Source organism: Bos taurus, chromosome 10 (genome assembly GCF_002263795.3).
Source record: "Bos taurus isolate L1 Dominette 01449 registration number 42190680 breed Hereford chromosome 10, ARS-UCD2.0, whole genome shotgun sequence".
In the NCBI taxonomy this organism is placed as follows: Eukaryota; Metazoa; Chordata; class Mammalia; order Artiodactyla; family Bovidae; genus Bos; species Bos taurus.
The window spans coordinates 52,835,986-52,854,302 of record NC_037337.1 but is presented as its reverse complement, the minus strand read 5'-3'; the positions used below and the strand labels follow the sequence as shown (position 1 = coordinate 52,854,302).

Genomic DNA, 18,317 nt, shown 5'->3' with positions numbered 1-18,317 from the left:
AGGTCTGATAAGGAACGGTGACCTGAGAGGAGTGCCCAGCTTAGGCAGGACACAGTTATGTTGAGGTGATGCCACTGGTAGTGGAACTTGCTGCCCCAGTTTGGTGACTTTGCTCGTGAGCAGTGAGGTTATGAGGCAGGGAAGGTGGGGAATGTGTGACTGTTATACCTGCTCAGAATGGAGCAGAGGCATCCTGAGGACTTGGGCTGTGGGCTCAGAATGGAACCGAGGCATCCTGAGGACTTGGGCTGTGGGTTCAGGGTTCCAAGGGGTGGAGTAAGAGGCCAGCAAGTCTGCAAGTGCCCCCCACCTGCCCCCGCCAATGAAGCAATAGCTCGTGAAGGCCACTAGCAGGGACTGCAGACCATTGCACTGAAGTGAAGTGAGGTGGAAAACACAGGCCTTGCACCTCAGAGCATCGAGAATGGAACCAGTTTCCCTTTTCTCCCTCAAATTAAATCTCAGGAAAGCTAAGATAGTGGAATCAAGGGATACGGTGGCTTGTGAGAAGGGGAAGAGAAAGAGAGGACAGGGGCTAAGCCAGTATGTAGCATGCGGGGGAGAGAATAGGGAGGTCTGGTGAGGGTGTGACCGTGAGTGCGGGGGCCGAGGTGGAGGCGCCTGGCCGCTCAACAGAACGCTTGTATCCTCACCTCCCCACTCGTGTGTTCTCTCTGCAGGAGCTCCTGCAGGCAAAGCAGGACCTTCAGCATCTGCTCATTGCCAAAGAGGAGCAGGAAGACCTCTTGAGGAAGCGGGAGCGTGAACTCACTGCGCTAAAGGGAGCCCTGAAGGAAGAGGTTTCCAGCCACGACCGGGAGATGGACAAGCTGAAGGAGCAGTATGACGCTGAGCTGCTGGCCCTGCGGGAGAGTGTGGAGGAGGCCACTAAGGTGGGTCCTGGCCAGAGGGGGCAGGCAGGGCACAGAGGAGGCCCAGGACCACCTCGCTCAAACCTGTGTCCGTTGTTGGCCTTCCTTTTCATGACAGAGTGAAACTCAGTTTCATCCCATCATTGATCCAGAAGATGAAAAGTGAAAGTGTTTGTCACTCAGTTGTGTCTGACTCTCTGAAGCTCCATGGACTGTAGCCCACCAGGCTCCTCTGTCCATGGGATTCTCCAGGCAAGAATACTGGAGTGGGTAGCCATTCCCTTCTCCAGGGGATCTTCCTGACCCAGGGATTGAACCTGGATTCTCCTGCACTGCAGGCAGATTCTTTACCATCTGAGCCACCAGGGAAGTCCTGTTGATCCGGACCCTGTTCCCAAACAGTAAACTCAGCAGTTATGCTGTTGACCACCCTTAAGTCCATAAATAAAAAATTTAAGGACACTGCTTAAAATCTCTGGCACGTGGTGAGATATAGAGGCCCAGAAGAACCCTTCCAGGATTCCTAGGGCATTGCTGCCCTTGCTGATGGGGCAGGATTGCAGACAGGACCTGTGTTTCTGGCATCCTTCCCCCCACCCCACTCTGTTCTTTCTGACTTGTGAAGCCTTTTGTTAGATGATTCAAGTTCTTTTCTTAGCACAGTTACAAGAGGGTTAATGAGCTGAATTGCCCAAACCTTTGTAAGATAATTTTTCTCTTAATTGAATTCTTGGCTCCTACAAATGGATTCTAAATTATTTTGAGGTCTTTGGTGTGGGCCTTGAATTGGCTGATTATGAAAAGGGAGAAATGAAGGGGAAAATGTTTTGAAATGTCATGCCATCTTTAGGGAAAGAGGGGAATTACACAGTGTAAATTTTTTATGTTCTCTGCCATATATAGGTTAAAGATGATGAAGAAAGAACTCTTGATATTGTTTATTCTGTGGTGATTACAGTAACAGCTCAGGGCTGGTCAGTCCTTTCTCCCCTACACTCCATAGTGATTCACTGATCTTCAATTACAGCACAGTAATTGCAGATGACAAGAAGTAAAAAATGGATTTGTTTGTGTAACAGTAAAATGTTTGGGAAAAATAGTTCGGGTTTATTATAACTGAGGTAGTTTAAGAAAAAAGCCTCTTGTTCATTTGCCTGTCTTAACTTTTTGAGATTTGATTTCGTTTGAGGGAGAAAAATGAAACTGATTTAATTTTCAGTGCTTTGCAGGGACATATCTGTTTTTTCCATCTCATTTTCTTTCTGTGCAGCAGCCTGGTGTCCTTGCTCTTGGCCTGTATGTGGTGCTGCTTTTTGGGGAACACGCCAACAGGCTGCTGAGTAAAATGATTTTCCTTTGGATCCAGCACGTCTTTATTATCTTCAGACCTTACATCAAAGCTTGAGTTAACATGGCTTATTCATTGAAGGGTAGTTGAGAATGATATTTGGCAGGTTTGTGGTGTTTTGACTCTAAGGAAAATTAAACCTACAGCACACATAGGATGCAGGAGACTTTATTGGAAGCTTCTAGGTCCTTTGCTGTCACACGTTATAAGCAGGGAAGGGAATGATGGTAGGTGAGGAAGTATCTTTGTTGTATGGGAATGAGATAATCTGTAAAGATTTAGGCTCCTGGCTTTTAAGCACTGCTTCACATTAACAAAAAAGGATCACACAGACCAAATACAGGCCATCTGCAAGCTGACAGTGTGTGACTTTTGTCCTCTTGTCCGTGTCCCTCACACAGTGTCTGATGCATGATCACATCTCTGCAGTGTCTGATGAGTGAAAGTGGAGGATCAGTTCCTCTCATAACTGGATTTTCAGTCCCTAGTGTGTGGTTCTGGTTAAATTTTCTCCAGTGATGATGTGGGAGATCTTTTAGGAAACTACTGTTTCTCTCTGAATTTCTCTGCCTTGCTTTTGCATTTCCCTGCGGTTTCTTAAAGAGGATCATGATTGTGTTTTTACACCTCATTAGCTTTTGCTTCTGAAGGTGTTTGCTGAACAAATGTGGCAGGATCATATTTAATGGAAAAAAAAAATAGCACTGTAATGGACAGATGCTGCCTTTTTGTTACATTATGTATATGTGGGTACTATATAATAGGATTTTAGTAGTGTTATATTAACTACTCGGAAGAGAGAGAACTAAATATAATTTTTTAATTTTGTAAATTGTTTCTTAAATTTATATACCAGCCTTTAGACTTTCCCTGTCTTGGGAGGGACTCATCCACTACTGTGATTAAAAGCTGACATTTTGTTAAGGAACTGCATTATTTTAGAAAGCTTATTTCCTTGGTAAGCCTTAGGAGGCAGCCCAACCTCCTGGCATCAGTTTTTAAATTTTTGCCACTGCCCCAGGGCCAAAAATTCCTAAAGTGCTATTTTATCATTGTCAGATAGCAAATACTTCATCCTCGCCAGAGCTTGAGCACTAAAAGTTTTAAATTTCTAGAACATTTGGTGAAAACCATCACATTATATTAAGAATGTTTTACAGGTATTCCAAACAGATACTCTGTAAAAGTGGTTTTTGTAGACCCAGAGAACCACACCTTTTTAAGAACAGATTGATTGCTCAGCAGAAGAGAATTCATGAGCTCCCTGGTGCTGGGGGCTTTGTGGGGGGTCCGGGGGGATGTCCTTGTACAGCAGAGTGAACGTGGTTGGGGGCATTAGGTAAGCTGCTTCAGTTTCCTCCCCACAGAAGGAGGGGTTCTTCACGTTGCTAGAGGATTCTATCATGCAGTCTTTAAAAGGACTGTTGAGGACTTTGAAATGTTGTTTCATAACATACTTCTTTTTTTAATGTTGTGTTCTTTTATACTCTTTTACACTCTTTCCAGTTTTGAAAGGGAAATGTCCTCTCTCTCTCCTTGAGTTTGTGGCAGTGGCTGGGATCCACATGCAGAAATGGACAGTCAGTGTGTGACTGTCATCTGGGAGTGAAATGAAGACTTTCCACAGCTGTTAGCATCTTATTTTAATCCTTACCCTCTTCTTGTCCCCAGTTCTTGAGCAAAAGAAGTATAGTCAGTGGTCAGTGTTTTCAGATTTCTCAGAGACTAGAAATTTCTCAGAGACTCAGGTCAAATTCCAGCTCCTCTACCAACTTCCCTGCTTGGTTTTTGGACCTTGAGAGTTTCTGGGGGCCTGGTATTGCTAGTTACAGAACTGGAAAGAGTAAACGCCCCAAATGAAGTAGAAATGAAGTGCTATAGGAGATGGCTTGTGTTGGTGGCAACCAGGAAAGATTTCATGGAGGGAGCTGTGAGAGGTGAGGGGTATTTGGACGTGTGAGCCTGGGGGCTGAGGACACCGGGGAACCAAGTACAGCATAAAGAACACCTTGTTAGGTGGGAACGTGAGATGTGTGTCTGGGCTGGAGCCTTGTGGAGCAAGAGAAGTTAAGGTGAAGTGGAGTTAAAGTGTTTGCCGTTTGTTGTGTCCAACTCTTTGTGATCCCATGGACTGTAGCCCACCAGGCTCCTCCGACCATGGGATTTTCCAGGCAAGAATACTGGAGTGGGTTGTCACTCCAGGGCGTCTTACCAACCCAGGAATTGAACCTGGGTCTCTTGCACTGCAGGCAGATTTCTAACCATCTGAGCTGCAAGGGAATCCTTGAAGTTAAGTGGTTAGACACAAAAAGAGAGTTTTAAGAGTCAGAGACACTGATCTAAGCCATGAACTGTGTTTGGCGCTCATTTCAAACAAACCAATTATAAAAAACCAAAAAAATAAAAAAGAAATCATTGGGGGCATTTAAACACTATCTCTGTATTTACTGATAGTAAGAAATAATATAAACAGAATTTTTAGGGGTGAAACAGTGTTACTGTTTTTCAAAGTCTTTATCTTTTAAAGAAACTAAAGTATTGGGTTGGCCACCAAGTTTGTTCTGGTTTATCTGTGACAGCTTACAGAAATCTCCAAACAAATTTTTTGGCCAACCTAATATTATTTATGGCTGAAATAGAAGGCTATCTGGAATTTGCTTTGTTTTTGTTTTATTTTTTTAATTTTAGTTGATATATACTATTAGTTTGAAGTGTACAAGATAGTGATTCAATATTTTTATAGATTTATGCCGTTTAAAATGACTATAAATACAGGCAATGGCACCCCACTCCAGTACTCTTGCCTGGAAAATCCCATGGACAGAGGAGCCTGGTAGGCTGCAGTCCATGGGGTCGCTAAGATTCGGACACGACTGACCGACTTCACTTTGACCTTTCACTTTCAGGAAATGGCAACCCACTCCAGTGTTCTTGCCTAGAGGATCCCAGGGATGGGGGAGCCTGGTGGGCTGCCGTCTATGGGGTTGCACAGAGTCAGACACGACTGAAGCGACTTAGCAGCAACAGCAGCATAAATACAGGGTGTATTCCCTGTGCTGTATAATGTATCCTTATAGCTTACTTATTTTATACATAGTAGTCTGTACCTCTTAATATCCTCTTGCCTCTCCCCCTTATAACCACTAGCTTGTTCTCTGTAAGTCTGTTTCTGTGTTGTTTTATGGAATTTGCCTTAAAATAATTCACTGGGGGGAGAAAATGAGTAGGGGTATGGTTGAAGCAGGATTAGCTATGTGATGATAAGTGTTAAAATTTGGTGATGACTCAGTTAATTATACTATTCTCTCTACTTGGGTTCAGTCCCTGGGTTGGGAAGATCCCCTGGAGAAGGGAAAGGCTACCCATTCCAGTATTCTGGCCTGGAGAATTCCATGGACTGTATAGTCCATGAGGTTGCAAAGAGTCACATGACTGAGCCACTTTCACTTTCACTTTTCTCTGCTTTGCTAATGTTTGAAATTTTTTAAAAAAAATGTTGGATTCTTTTGTAGTAATGTTTTTTTAAAGAACAACACAAAAAATTTAAAATAGAAAAGATGAGGTGGATTGAAATTGTGAGGACTGCTTGAATACCCTAATGCCATGACAGATGAGTAGGTTTTCTTTCTTTTTCCTCTGTTTTGGCTATGCTGGATTCTTCATGGCTGCCTAGGCTTTCTTGCGTTGCAGAGAGAGGGGGCTACTCTTGATTGCTGTGTGCAGTCTTCTCACTGCCATGGCTTCTCTTGTTGCAGAGCACAGACTCTAGGGTGTGTGGGCTTAGTGGCTCTGCAGCATAAGAAATCTTCCCGGACCAGGGATCGAACCCATGTCCCCTGCGTTGGCAGGCAGATTCTTTATGACTGAGCCACCAGGGAAGTCCCAGATGAGTAGATTTTAAGTGGTAAGGGAGCACTTTGTTTTTTATTAGGGATCTAATGGGGGCATGGTTCTGTAGAGGTGTGACCAAGAAGTCAGAGAGATTAGCAGTTGGAAGAATGAGAAGTAAGGCATGAGGAGGAATGAGCCTCAGGTCAGGGCTGACAGGAGAGACCCCACAGGGGGCATGATGACGGGTGAGGGAGGAAAGAGAGACCAAGCCAGGTCCTGGGTGCTTGGAAGGAGGCCTTTCCAGGAATAGGAAGTTTCCAGTGGGGCCTTTAGGGGAAGCTGGGTAGTGAGAAGCAGGGCAGCCCTGTTGCTGGGCGGGATGATGAGGAATCTACGAGGGAAGGGGACACTGCTTGGGGGCTGTGACTGGACAGAGAAGATGGGCTTAGGAGTGGAGGAGAAAAAGGAGGATGTAGATGCAGGGACTTGAAGACAAGCAGCCAAGTCTGGAAATAGAAAAGCAAGGGGAAAAGCATTGTATTTGGCTTAATTAATGATACATTTGAGAAATTTCTAAAAGCAGCCTGTTTTTGTATTACATACATTTTTGTTGTTGTTGAGGAAAAATGGTAAACTAAAAGTTGATGTACTCCTGCAGGTTAAAACTAAATGCTTCTGAATATTTTGAAAGAATTGCATAGTATTATAATCCCCCAAATCTTCCAGTTAAAAAAAAAATTAAAAAGAAAAGGTAATACAGTTGTACCTAAATTCCTTCTGTAGGACCATCAGAATGAAATCAGGGAATATGTGTATTATCCATTAAAATTATTTTTTTTTAAATCAGAGTATAGTTGCTTTACAGGGTTGTATATTACATACTTATGTGTTGAGTCTGTGTGCTTTTATAGTGTTCTGCTCTTTATACTATAATTTCTTTCTAATGTTATGCCCACATTTTATATTCTTTAACCCTTAGAGAAATTTTATTCAAATTCAGTAACGTTGAAACTTTTTTTCCCCCTCTCCAAACTGCCCTTCGATTATGGCCTTATGTTTATGTTTCACTCAATGATTTGGAAATGTCACTCAAACTTATAAAAACGAATATGTGCGTCTTCCCCACAGCACATCTGGAGTTTTCCTTCCCTCTTTCCTACCAGTCTGTGAACAATTTCTTTTCAAAGCGTGAGGTCAATAGAGGGTCAGATGGTAAAACCAGTGCTAATCTCAGGATCAATGTAATTGCCTCCCTTAAGAGAAGGCTAATTCAGTGTAAAATCTCATTTCTGTCTTCTCCAAGGGGGAGCCAGGTTAGCGAGGGAAACTGTAGAAATCCATATTTCCTTAGCTCTTTCATATCACATAATCAACTTACTCTGAAGGACAGCTGTTGAGAGTAGGGGATGCAAAGATGCAGAGATGTTGGGGGATGCAGCAGGTTTGTAATCAGCGCGCAGGGAAGGGAAAATGTCTCTTTCCTAATGGGCCTAGAGTGAATCAGAACCCTTCATCAACAAAAGTAAAATGGGAAAGAGTCAAGGTTAAAAAAGTTTTTCTCCTTTTCCTTTTTTTTTCCCTTTCTCTAGTTTCCCCCTCCCCTGAACTGGCTCTTAATAATTATATCACTCTTCTGCATTCTGTCCTGATTAAAAGTAGCTAAACAGGAGGCTTGGTGTGGCATCCTGGGATGTTTGCTTTGAACCGTCCGTCAAAGCCCCAGACATGTGCAGAGGGAGGCTCTGCACATGGGTCCTGGTAAGCCTCTTATGAGTCTTGGTGAACAATAAGGACATCCTGGCACTTCGCTCCTGGTGTTTGACCTGAGCTGCCACAGTCACTTGCTGTGGGTGTAGAAGACAGAGTCAGAGTCCCTGACACGCCCATTCATTTCCCGTCAGATATTTGCGTGTGTTTTACCACTGTCCCTCACTGAGAACACAAGTCAGGCCAACCATGGTTTCTCGCTTCAAAGATCTTATAGAGTCTTGTGGGGAGAAAATGTGCAAATAAGAGGACGATGAAGTTACGAGTGCTGTGGTTGAGGCCCATGCCCGTAGGAGATCATGAAAGGCTTACTGCCTTCAATGGCAGCCGTCAGGAGAGAACCAGCACATCGTTCTGCAACTTGACACCCTCCTAGTCTTTTCTGTACAAAATACTTAAGGATTAGACATGAGAATGACACTTCCTTTCCCAGGACCTCTCTGAGAGTTTCTGGCAGTAGCCCGTCTTGAACCTGCTGGCTGTGTGCCCAACTCCTTTTATTTATTGCTAATTTAAAAAATGAAAAAGAATTTTTTTTTTGCCTACAGCTTGTAGCATGTGGTATTTTAGGTCCCCGACCAGGGATCAAACCCACACCCCCTGCATCCCTGCTTTGGATGTATTCCTGCAGCTCCTGGGAAAGAGGAGATGGAAGCAGGACTTTCAGGTCACCCTGTGCACTCGGATGACCCAAAAAATCACAGTGAATTCACATGTGGTGTGAAAAGCAAGTGTGGCAACTTAATCAGGAGGAAAGTAAAAGTGAAGTCGCTCAATTGTGTCCGACTCTTTGTGAGCCCATGGACTGTAGCCCACCAGGCTCCTCTGTCCGTGGGATTTTCCAGGCAAGGGTACTGGAGTGAGTTGCCATTTCCTTAATCAGGAGGAGAAGAAGTAAAAAGCCTCATCCTGGCCTTGCTTGCCTGTTTCCCATTTGGACAAAGAGTGACCAGAGGTCAAGACATAAATAACTCAGAAGGTTTGACGACCAGCAGTCAGCATCATGTCCTCACCGTTGGGAATGGATTGTTGATACAGTTGTGGACTCTCTATCGATAAGTAGTTCATCCATAGTCATTGAGCATTTCATTTGTGCGAAGCACTGTGCTGGGTTGTGGGGATAAAATGGAAAAGAGTGGGAGTGATAGACACATGTATAAATATGTGTATTGTGATAAGCGCTTTGAAATGGAGGGACGGAGGAGAAGCTTCCTTGAGCAAAATGAGGATGGAATCTGAAGGGTGAATAGAAAGTAACTAGGTTTCCCTGGTGCCTCAGACAGTCAACAATCTGCCAGAAGTGCAGGAGGCTCAGGTTCGATACTTGGGTTGGGAAGATTCCATGGAGAAAGGAATGGTTACCTACTCCAGTATTCTGCCCAAAGAATTCCATGGACAGAGAAGCCTGGCAGGCTATAGTTCATGGTGTCCCATAGAGTTGGACATGACTGAGCTACTAAGACTTTCACTTTTTTTTTTTTTCCCCAAGAAAGCTCACAGGGTGTTCCAGGCAGAGGAAACAGCATGTGCAAAGGACTTGGTGGTGGGTGGGAGTATGGTCTATTCAAGGTATTGAAAGAAGGCCAGTGAGGCTGAGCTGTGAAGGACAACCAGAAGTTTGGACTGAGAGGAAGTGGAGAGTAGCGTAGGGACCAGCTTATGCAGCCTGTGTGCATCTGAAGCATTTTCTTCTTCGCCCTAAGAGCAGTGGAAATCATGGAGGACTCTTATTTATTTATTTATTTAAATTTATTTATTTTTACTGAAGGATAATTACTTTACAGAATTTTGTTGTTTTCTGTCAAACCTCAACATGAATCAGCCATAGGTATACATATATCCCCTGCCTTTTGAACCTCCCTCCCATCTCCCTCCCCATGCCACCCCTCTAGGTTGATACAGAGCTCCTATTTGAGTTTCCTGAGCCATATAGGAAATTCCCATTGGCTAGCTATTTTACTTATGGTAATGTAAGTTTCCATGTTACTCTTTCCATACATCTCACCCTCTCCTCCTCTCTCCCATGTCCATACGTCTATTCTCTATGTCTGTTTCTCCATTGCTGCCCTGTAGATAAATTCTTTAGAAACATTTTTCTAGATTCCATATATGTGCATTAGAATAAGATACCTATCTTTCTCTTTCTGACTCACTTCACTCTGTATAATAGGTTCTAGGTCGTGGAGGACTTTTAAATAGGCGTGAGTGTATGTGTGATGTGAGCAGATTCTTTCGGTGGCAAGGAGTCAGCTCTGGTCTTTACAAGTAGGGTGTGTATTCCTGCTGCCACTTTATATTGGAGGCACCAGTTCTCTGGGGTCTCTTCAGCACTCCATTTCCTTTTTAAAAAATATTTACTTATGTATTACTGTACACCCATGGCTGATTCATGTTGATGTATGGCAAAAACCACTACAATATTGTAAAGTAATTAGCCTCCAGTTAAAATAAGTTAATTAAAAAATAAGTAAATAAAATTGCAAAAAAAAAATTTATATATTTATCTGTGCTGGGTCTTGGTTGCAGCATGTGGGATCTAGCTCCCTGACCAGGGATCAAACATGGGCCCCCTGCATTTAGAGCTTGGAGTCTTAGCAACTGGACCACTGGGAAGATCCCTCGATTTCCATTTTTAATGTGGTTATCGCCAGTGTCTCTCTGCTGAAGGGTGGGCAGAAGGGGAAGGGAACTGGGAAATGGAGAGTCCCATTTTGTTTGCGATATTTTGTTCTTTGCCAGCTGTTCATTTTCTGAATTTATAAACTTTGTCCGTGAGCAAGTAGATGATGGTGAATAGGGATCATGGATGATGGGAGAAGTTGGGTATGGTATACTGGTGGTGAGATTTGTAGAAGGAAAGTTTTGCTTTCTAACAAGGCTGTTATAATGTCGTGGTGCTAGAAATACCTTTAGACATTTATGGAAGTGTTAATAGAAAAACTTAGTAAGGTACTTGTCTATCTCCCCAAATGGAACAAATGTTCTGAGATCTCAGAATCATTCATGGACACCATCCAGAGTCCAAAAGTGTGAGCAAGGCAGAAACAGTGGCCACTGTCTGAGGGCCAGTAGCCAGGTGCATTTCCAGGTGCAGATGTGGTCAAACCACGGAACAGGGCACTGTAAGCCGAGGAGCTAGTTTAGATAGCAAAGATGATGGCACTCACTATAATATTGCAAATAATTGCATCTTTAACATCTCAAAGGAAAACGGCCCTAATTTTGTCCTCAGAAATCATATAGTCTGTGTTACACTTTTTCTGATCTTCTCTTTCTGACCTTCTAAATTCTGCCTGATGCTTATTTTCTAAAGACTTGCCAAGATCATTAAGTAGATTTCCACTTGGTGGAAAAACTTGGCACTATTATGTGATCACTCTAAGCAGAAAATGGAGCATGTCATAAGCTCTAAACCCATTAGATAAGAAGCAGTGTGGACCCAAATATCTACAACATCAAAGTAAATCAGGGTAGATAGGGCATTTCTGGTAGCCAGCCTCTGAGATCCTGTGTACCCGCCACCGTGGTGTATGCTTCCTGTGACTCTTACTCCTTGGTAGGCCCATCCCATGTTGAATAGGACTGCTCTGTGTGACCAGTAGGGAATGGTGGAGTCTGACTTACAAGGCTAGATCATAAAAGACACTCTGGCTTCCTCTTGAATCCTTTGCTCTGGGGAAAGCCAGCTGCCATGCTGTGAGGGCCCTCAAGCAGCCTACGCAAAGTCTCATGTGATGAAGAACTGAAGCCTCCTGTCAGTAGCCGTTTGAGTGCATTGTCTTAGAAGTGGATCCTTAAGACCTGCTCAAGCCTTCAGATGACTACAGCCTGGGCCAGTATCTTGGGCCAATCTCATTAGAGACCCTGAGCCAGAACTACCAAACAAAGCACTTCTAGATGCGTTACTTTCAGAAGGTCTGTGAGATAATAAATGTTTTCTATTATTTTAGGTCAGTGAGTTTTGGGGTAATTTGTTATACAGCAATAGCTAACTGATACAACATTTTGACAAAGCCATCTCTTTCATGTGGTGTTCCTTATAGCCACTGACTCCAGCAGAGCTGTAGCATCCTGTCACATCCTGGTCTTGTCCTGGTTTTGCTGGACTGTACCAGTTAGGTGATGTGTCATTCTCCCCGTTTTGAAGGAGGGACCATCCTATCCTTTGTATATCATCAGTGCTTTGCAGAGTGCTCAGTAACTGTCCTCTGTATGCTTGAATCAGAATGTGCACTAACCTGGGCCAACAGTCATAGTTTACAGAGATCAGGATTCTAAATCTGGCTTTGCTTTTATTGATTTTATAAAAGGTTCCTAGTCCTTCCTGATCTTTATTTCCTCTGTTGTAAACAGATACTACTTTTATTATCAAAAACAAACCCAAAATGAAGCCATATGCATATATACTTGCGTACCTATGGACTATCTCAGGAGGGACTCAAAGTGATAGTGAGTGCATTTGGGGATAAGGAGGGGGAGGCGATGAGAGGAAAACTTTAAAAAAAAGAGCATATGAAACCTTTTACACTGTCTCAGTCTGTCCAATGAACAGTGAAATGGAGGTGCTGATCTGTGCCTCGCCTAGGCAGGCATAGAGGAAGCCCTGAGTTTAGTGATGTATGCTTACTTTTTGTCCTTGGGAGCCTCCCTCTGCTTTGGTCCTTACTTTCCATCTGCTGCCCAGACCTGTGGGTTCTATGTCCATGGCATCATTTCCATCCTCGGATATCTTTTTCCATGGCCGCTGTCTGGGTTCAGGCCTCATTATCTTCAGCCTGCATGGTTTCCACAGCCCTCTCCCTGCTTCTTCTCCTGGTTTGGCCTCTTCAGACCATACCCACCCTGGTGCAGGTGGGTCACCCTCTGATCTGCCTCTGCCCCCAACAAGTTCTGATGGCCTCCCTCTAGTTACAGTGACAGCCATGCATGAGTGTCTGCCACCTGCCTGTTCAACCCTGACCCTCACTGTCATCCATGATAAGTCTAGTGCCAGTACACTGAAGAAGTCTCAGGCCCTGGTAGACACGTATACTCTGTCCCCCCATGCTTGCCACATCTGGGCTTTGGTTCTGCAGTCCCCTTCCATCCAGAGCCCAGTGTGGTCCCATAGACTGAGTAGAGGCTTGCTCTCCAAAGATGTGGGTCTTGTCTCTGCTGCTTGCTGGCAGTACTGTATTTCATTTCATCTTAGGAGTAATATTGCAAATATTATTTAAAATTGAATTTCTGTGCATGAGTTGCCAAAATACCAATTCTTCCTCCTCCCATTTCCCGTGACCACCTTGTAAGTTCTTGGGGAGACAGTCTGCGTGGTGGTTGCCATCTAGGTGTGATCCTACCCACTCCCTCTGGGGAACCTTTGGCAATGTCTGGAGGCGTTTTTGGTTGTCATAACTGGGGGGATGCTACTGGCACCTTGCGGGTGGAGGCCAAGAATGCTGCTGAATACTCTGCACAGGACACTTCCCTGCCTTCGGTGTGTTTTTGTTGAGAGACTGGAATGCATGTATGCAAGTGTATGTATATATATTTGTGTGTATGTGTTCTTTTTATACAATGTGTGACCTTAAGCATAGTTGGTGAGCAGTAGACTGAATGACTGAATCCTGTTGGCAAAACTCACCTGTGATCCCACATATCTTCTCTGTTGGGAAAATAATCCTAACAGTGCCTGTCTCCCAGGGTCGCACATATTCTAGCTTCAGGCTGTATGTTCTCATATAGACTCAGTAGTTGCTGCTCACAGGCTCTAGAGCTCAGGCTCCATGTTTGACACATGGGCTTATTTGCCCCACAGTATGTGGGATCTTCTGGATCAGGGATCGAACCTGTGTCCCCTGCATTGGCAGGCAGATTTGTAACCATGGGACCACAGGGAAGTCCCTGGAGAGGCTTTTATACAGTATGTCGAACAGAAATACAAAAAGGAGCGGTTTCGCTCCATATAGTTAGGCCAGGAAAAGTTGCTAGGAGGGACTAAGGCTTGGATTGAGTCTTGGGAGCAGTGAGAGTAGTGAGGTGGTTTAGGGTGGGGAAGCACGTTCTGCTGGAAAGAACATCATAAGCTGGAGTGTGAAACCTTTGGGGTTGTTCTCTTTTGAGGCTTCAAGGGTAGCCGGTTCCCTTACTCATTTTTGTACTGTCCATATTCTTACCCTGGGAGTGTTAGTGACTCAGTCATGTCCAACTCTCTGTGACGCCGTGGACTATAGCCCAACTATATAGCAGCAACTACTGAGTCCAAGCTCTAGAGCTCATGCTCTGCAACAAGAGAAGCCAGCTCAATGAGAAACCCATAGACCACAACTAGAGATTAGCCCCCTCTCACAGCAGCTAGATAAAGTCCATGCACAGCAACGAAGAGCCTGTACACTGCAATAAAGACCCAGTTCAGTCAATAAATAAAAAATTGAAAGAAAAAAAAAAAAACCTCTCCAAACACAGTCCCACTGAAAGCATTAATTTTGTCTTGGGACAGTAGAGACCATCTTGTCCATCTCTGAACCCCAGGGCTTTGCGCCATGTGCAGGAGCTGAGTGAATAAACAACTACAGGCAAAGCAAACTCCATTGAGATTCTCCAGGCAAGAATACTGGAGTGGACTGCCATGCCCTTCTCCAGGGGATTTTCCCGACCCAGGAACTGAACTGCAATCTCCTACATTGCAGGCAGATTCTTTACCATCTGAGCCACCAGGGAAGCCCATAGACTTACCCTATGCAGTTAATAGATTTGTTTGTGTGTTCATGTACTTATTCATTCAACAAATATTTTTGAGTGCTTTCCATATTGGAGGTATTGAACGGATACAAATGGGTTTAGCGTGTTAAGTCGCAGATGGACTGCAGTGGAAACCATTAGAGTAGTAGGTGGCCTCTGCAGATGTGGTTTAGTGAGCTTGGAGCTACAGATTAAGTCATGTGTTCGTGCCGAGCGCACGTTAGGATTCTGGAAATATGTGTAAGAACACTCAGTGGCAGATGTGACGGAAAGTCCTCCTGCCCCAGTGATCTCTGGGGAACAGAACTTGTGTGCGCCAGCACTATTAGGCTGGCTTCATGAAAGATAGAATAAAGGGCAAGGTGTTTGTTCATCACTGTGATTATGGCAGTTTTCTAGGTCATGAATAAAGCAGTGTTGTTTTGTCAGTGCTAAGTAGGAGTTGAGTGCGGGAGGGGACAAGGGAGAGGACTGTTTTTTCCTAGGACGTTCCAAAGTCACGGATGGATCGTATCCTTGGGGAATTAGAGACGAAGGGGAGAAGATGGCCAAGTGTGCATATTTCTCCTTTTAACACTTCCCCTCTTTTTCTTTGTTAAGTTTCTGCACATGTGTCTCAAGTGTGTGGTCCAGAGAGAAGAAATACTGGCTGTGTCTGGATTAAGGGAAACTCTGAGTCTACTTATAGTTAGAAAAAATGGGCTGGATGTGCTTCAGAGATTGCTGGCACAGGACTGGGGGGGATAAGTCTTGCAAATGAATGTCAATAAGTCAAGCATATAAGTGACTGAGCCCAGAAGAGGTGGCAGTAGAGAGGACACGAATGTATTTGGGCAGATGTGGCACAGGAGGTTGTGAAAGGCTTGTCTTTTCCACCCCTGCATCGTCCCAGAGCCTCAAGATGTCTGTTCTGCACCAGGGAAAGCGCTGGCTAGAAGACAGCAGAGGGGAGACTCAGATGCCTGCACATTTATTTGAGAAACACTGAGTTCTTCATGGCTTCAGAGCAAGAGCCAAAGCATTAATAAACTCTGAAAAGTGGGCAGCGGGATTGCCCTGTAGAGTCCACATGGACAGTCTTTTGAGCCGGTTGGATTTATAAATATGACCCTGGAACTTGAGTCCAGCCTTTGCCAAGCCCCCAGGAGCAGTATAGTGTTTGAATCCCTGTGCTTTCTGATCTACGGGGTCCTCTCTACGTGGTCAGGCTTTTTTCTTCCATGACTCTAAGCCTATGACCTTGTCTGAGAAGATTCCCACTGCTCCTTGTATACTTGGTTTCTGAGACCTCAGGATGCCAGGAACTGATCCTGCCTGCTGGGCTTCTTTCTCCCATTCCTGTTGAGGACAGTTCCTTGCAGCCTCCTCTCACTGCCAGTTCCCATATCTGTCTTAGTGACCCTCAAGGCAGCAGCAGACACCTGTGCTGTGTACCGTGAACTTCCTGCTGCATGAACTGGGGAGAAAACGTGGCTGGCAGGCGGTGAACTCTCAGCTGATTCAGGCTCCATGGAGAACTGGGGTTAATCATTTACTGTGGTTCTCTGCAGCCACCGATGTTGACCTTGACAAAACTCTGGCAGAAATTAGAGCCTGGCCTGGCATTTAACGAACAGGATAATATGACAGAGAAATAACTTCTTGTTGAGAGGTTAATCCTGTCTCCGAGTTTACAGTTGACATTCACACACATCCGGTGCTGTTTGCTGGAGTGGAGAACTGTTTGCTTTCCGTATTCATGTTGTTCACCAGACAAAGATGTCACACAAGGTCAGGGGCCTGGCTCTACATGGAGCTGCTCATCATGGCAGGAGGACAAAAGCCACATTGATGGCAAAGCCCTGTAGGATGAGGCAGTGGAATAGATCTGGGCTTGGCGGGTTTGGCAGGTGAAACAGGCTCTCCACCCCACCTCCTCAGCTTTTCTTTTACATTCATAGCCCCTTTTCTTGAGCAGTTCTGAATCTTTTACCTCTGGTGCTGGGAGAAGGTTAAACTGATTCAACCTCCTAGTGTAAAGTCTACAGCACTGCAGCTTCTAGAAGGCACTTCAGTCTGGGGAGGCAGGGACCTCTTACTCTAATCTGTTCTCTCCCTTCCCTGGAATGAAACCAGCCTCAGGGAAATGGAGATAGCTAGGTGAAAAGCTCTAGTTAACTATTGGATAAGCCTGGGCTATTAACAAATATGTGGTAATCCAAAGGTGGATTCTTCCTTGCTAAGGAGTTACCTAAATGCTGGTTAGGTGTGCTGTGGGGTTGCGCTGTTGCTGTCTGCATGGACATGCAGTCATTTCCCTGTCCAAGGGCTTCAGAGTGTGTGGACAGTTAGTTGCCCTCTTCCACCCCTGGCCCTGTTGCTGTTCAGTTGCTAAGTCATGTCTGACTCTTTGTGATTCCTGGACTGCAGCACACCAGGCCTCCCTGCTGCTGCTGCTGCTAAGTCGCTTCAGTCGTGTCGGACTCTGTGCGACCCCAGAGACGGCAGCCCACCAGGCTCCCTAGCCCCTGGGATTCTCCAGGCCACCCTTCCCTATCTCCTAGAGTTTGCCCAAGTTCTTGTCCATTGAATCGGTGATGCCATTCAACCCTCTCATTCTATGCAGTGATTTCGTTAGAAATGGTTCTAGCACAGTTTCTAGGTTTCTGCTTTTTCTAGTGCATTGGCTGGGATTTTTATCTAGCCATCAAATAACAAGCTGTCTGAACAAATGTGTACTTTGGGGGAAGGTAGATGGCCTGAGATGGAGTATGTAAAGGATGGGACCCAAAAGCTGAGCACTCCAGCAGAAGGGGAGAGGTAGAGAAGGAAGGGCAGGAGCTAGAAGGGAGAGGGCCGGGGCTGGAGACTGGTACCCAGCTCCAGAAGAGATGAGCCTGAGAAGCAGGCAAGAAAGACAGTTGTAGTTGGAAGTGTGATGGGTGAGGTGGGCTGCAGTGGAGGCAGAGAGAGAAGAGACAGGCAGGGGGAGGATGAGAGGGTGGGAGGTGGTAGGAAGCTGGGAAGCTGGAAGCATCAGGAGAGTCTGGAGTTTGAGTCACATATCTAGAGGGTGAAGGGAGGAACGATGTGTTCCGAGAGGCATGAGAGGGGGACAGCAGAGGATGGGGGATGAGCCCTGAGCTATGTGTGATGCCAGGTGGGATTTCTGCTCCAGGGATGTTGGCTCTCAGTTATCCTAGGTGAGAGCCTAGGAGAAGAGGATCCAGTGTTGGTTTTATTGCAATATTATTGCAATATATTGAAATACATGATTATTAAATAAATGAATTTTTAAATAAAATAAGAAATGTGAGAAACTAGAAGAGGATCAATGAACTTTTTTGTCACCTGAGATCTGTAATCTTTATGCCTCCTATTTCTAGGGACTCTCTGTCAATAGCATTGAGCATGGCTGTGAGTAAATGCATTGAATTTAATGTTCAAAAGAGCTACAGATGTCATTTATTTGCCTATGGAAAGTAGGACTGTAGTCCAATAAGTGGTAGCTCTCTCATCTGGTCTTGGGCAGAAGTTTGAAGAGACTCTTGGAAAGATATCAAAAGGAGAATTTAAATGACTCAGGTCCCACCCATGAAATGAAACTAATACTTGTTTTAAAAAATTGTTTATGCTAACTGAAAATTTATACAGACTTTTAAAGAGGAGACAGACATTGTCTAGGTTCCCAGTGATCCATCTGTGAGCTTGTGGTATTGCTCCTTGGGTCCAGGACCTTGTTCCTACCAGCTGGCTTGGGGCCATCTTCCTTCCTCTTAAAACCAACTTTCTTTAATGAG

The 18,317-nt window shown here is 44.7% G+C and overlaps 1 protein-coding gene across 2 annotated transcripts in view; it reads left to right on the top strand.

Moving 5' to 3' along the window:
- Positions 1-18,317, top strand: part of CGNL1 (cingulin like 1) — a 170,162-nt gene that overhangs the window by 82,509 nt on the left and 69,336 nt on the right. For both annotated transcript variants that reach the window (XM_003586570.6, XM_010809305.4), the window contains one exon: positions 681-893. In XM_003586570.6, the coding sequence (XP_003586618.1) occupies positions 681-893 (213 nt within the window). The remainder of the gene's footprint in view (positions 1-680; positions 894-18,317) is intronic.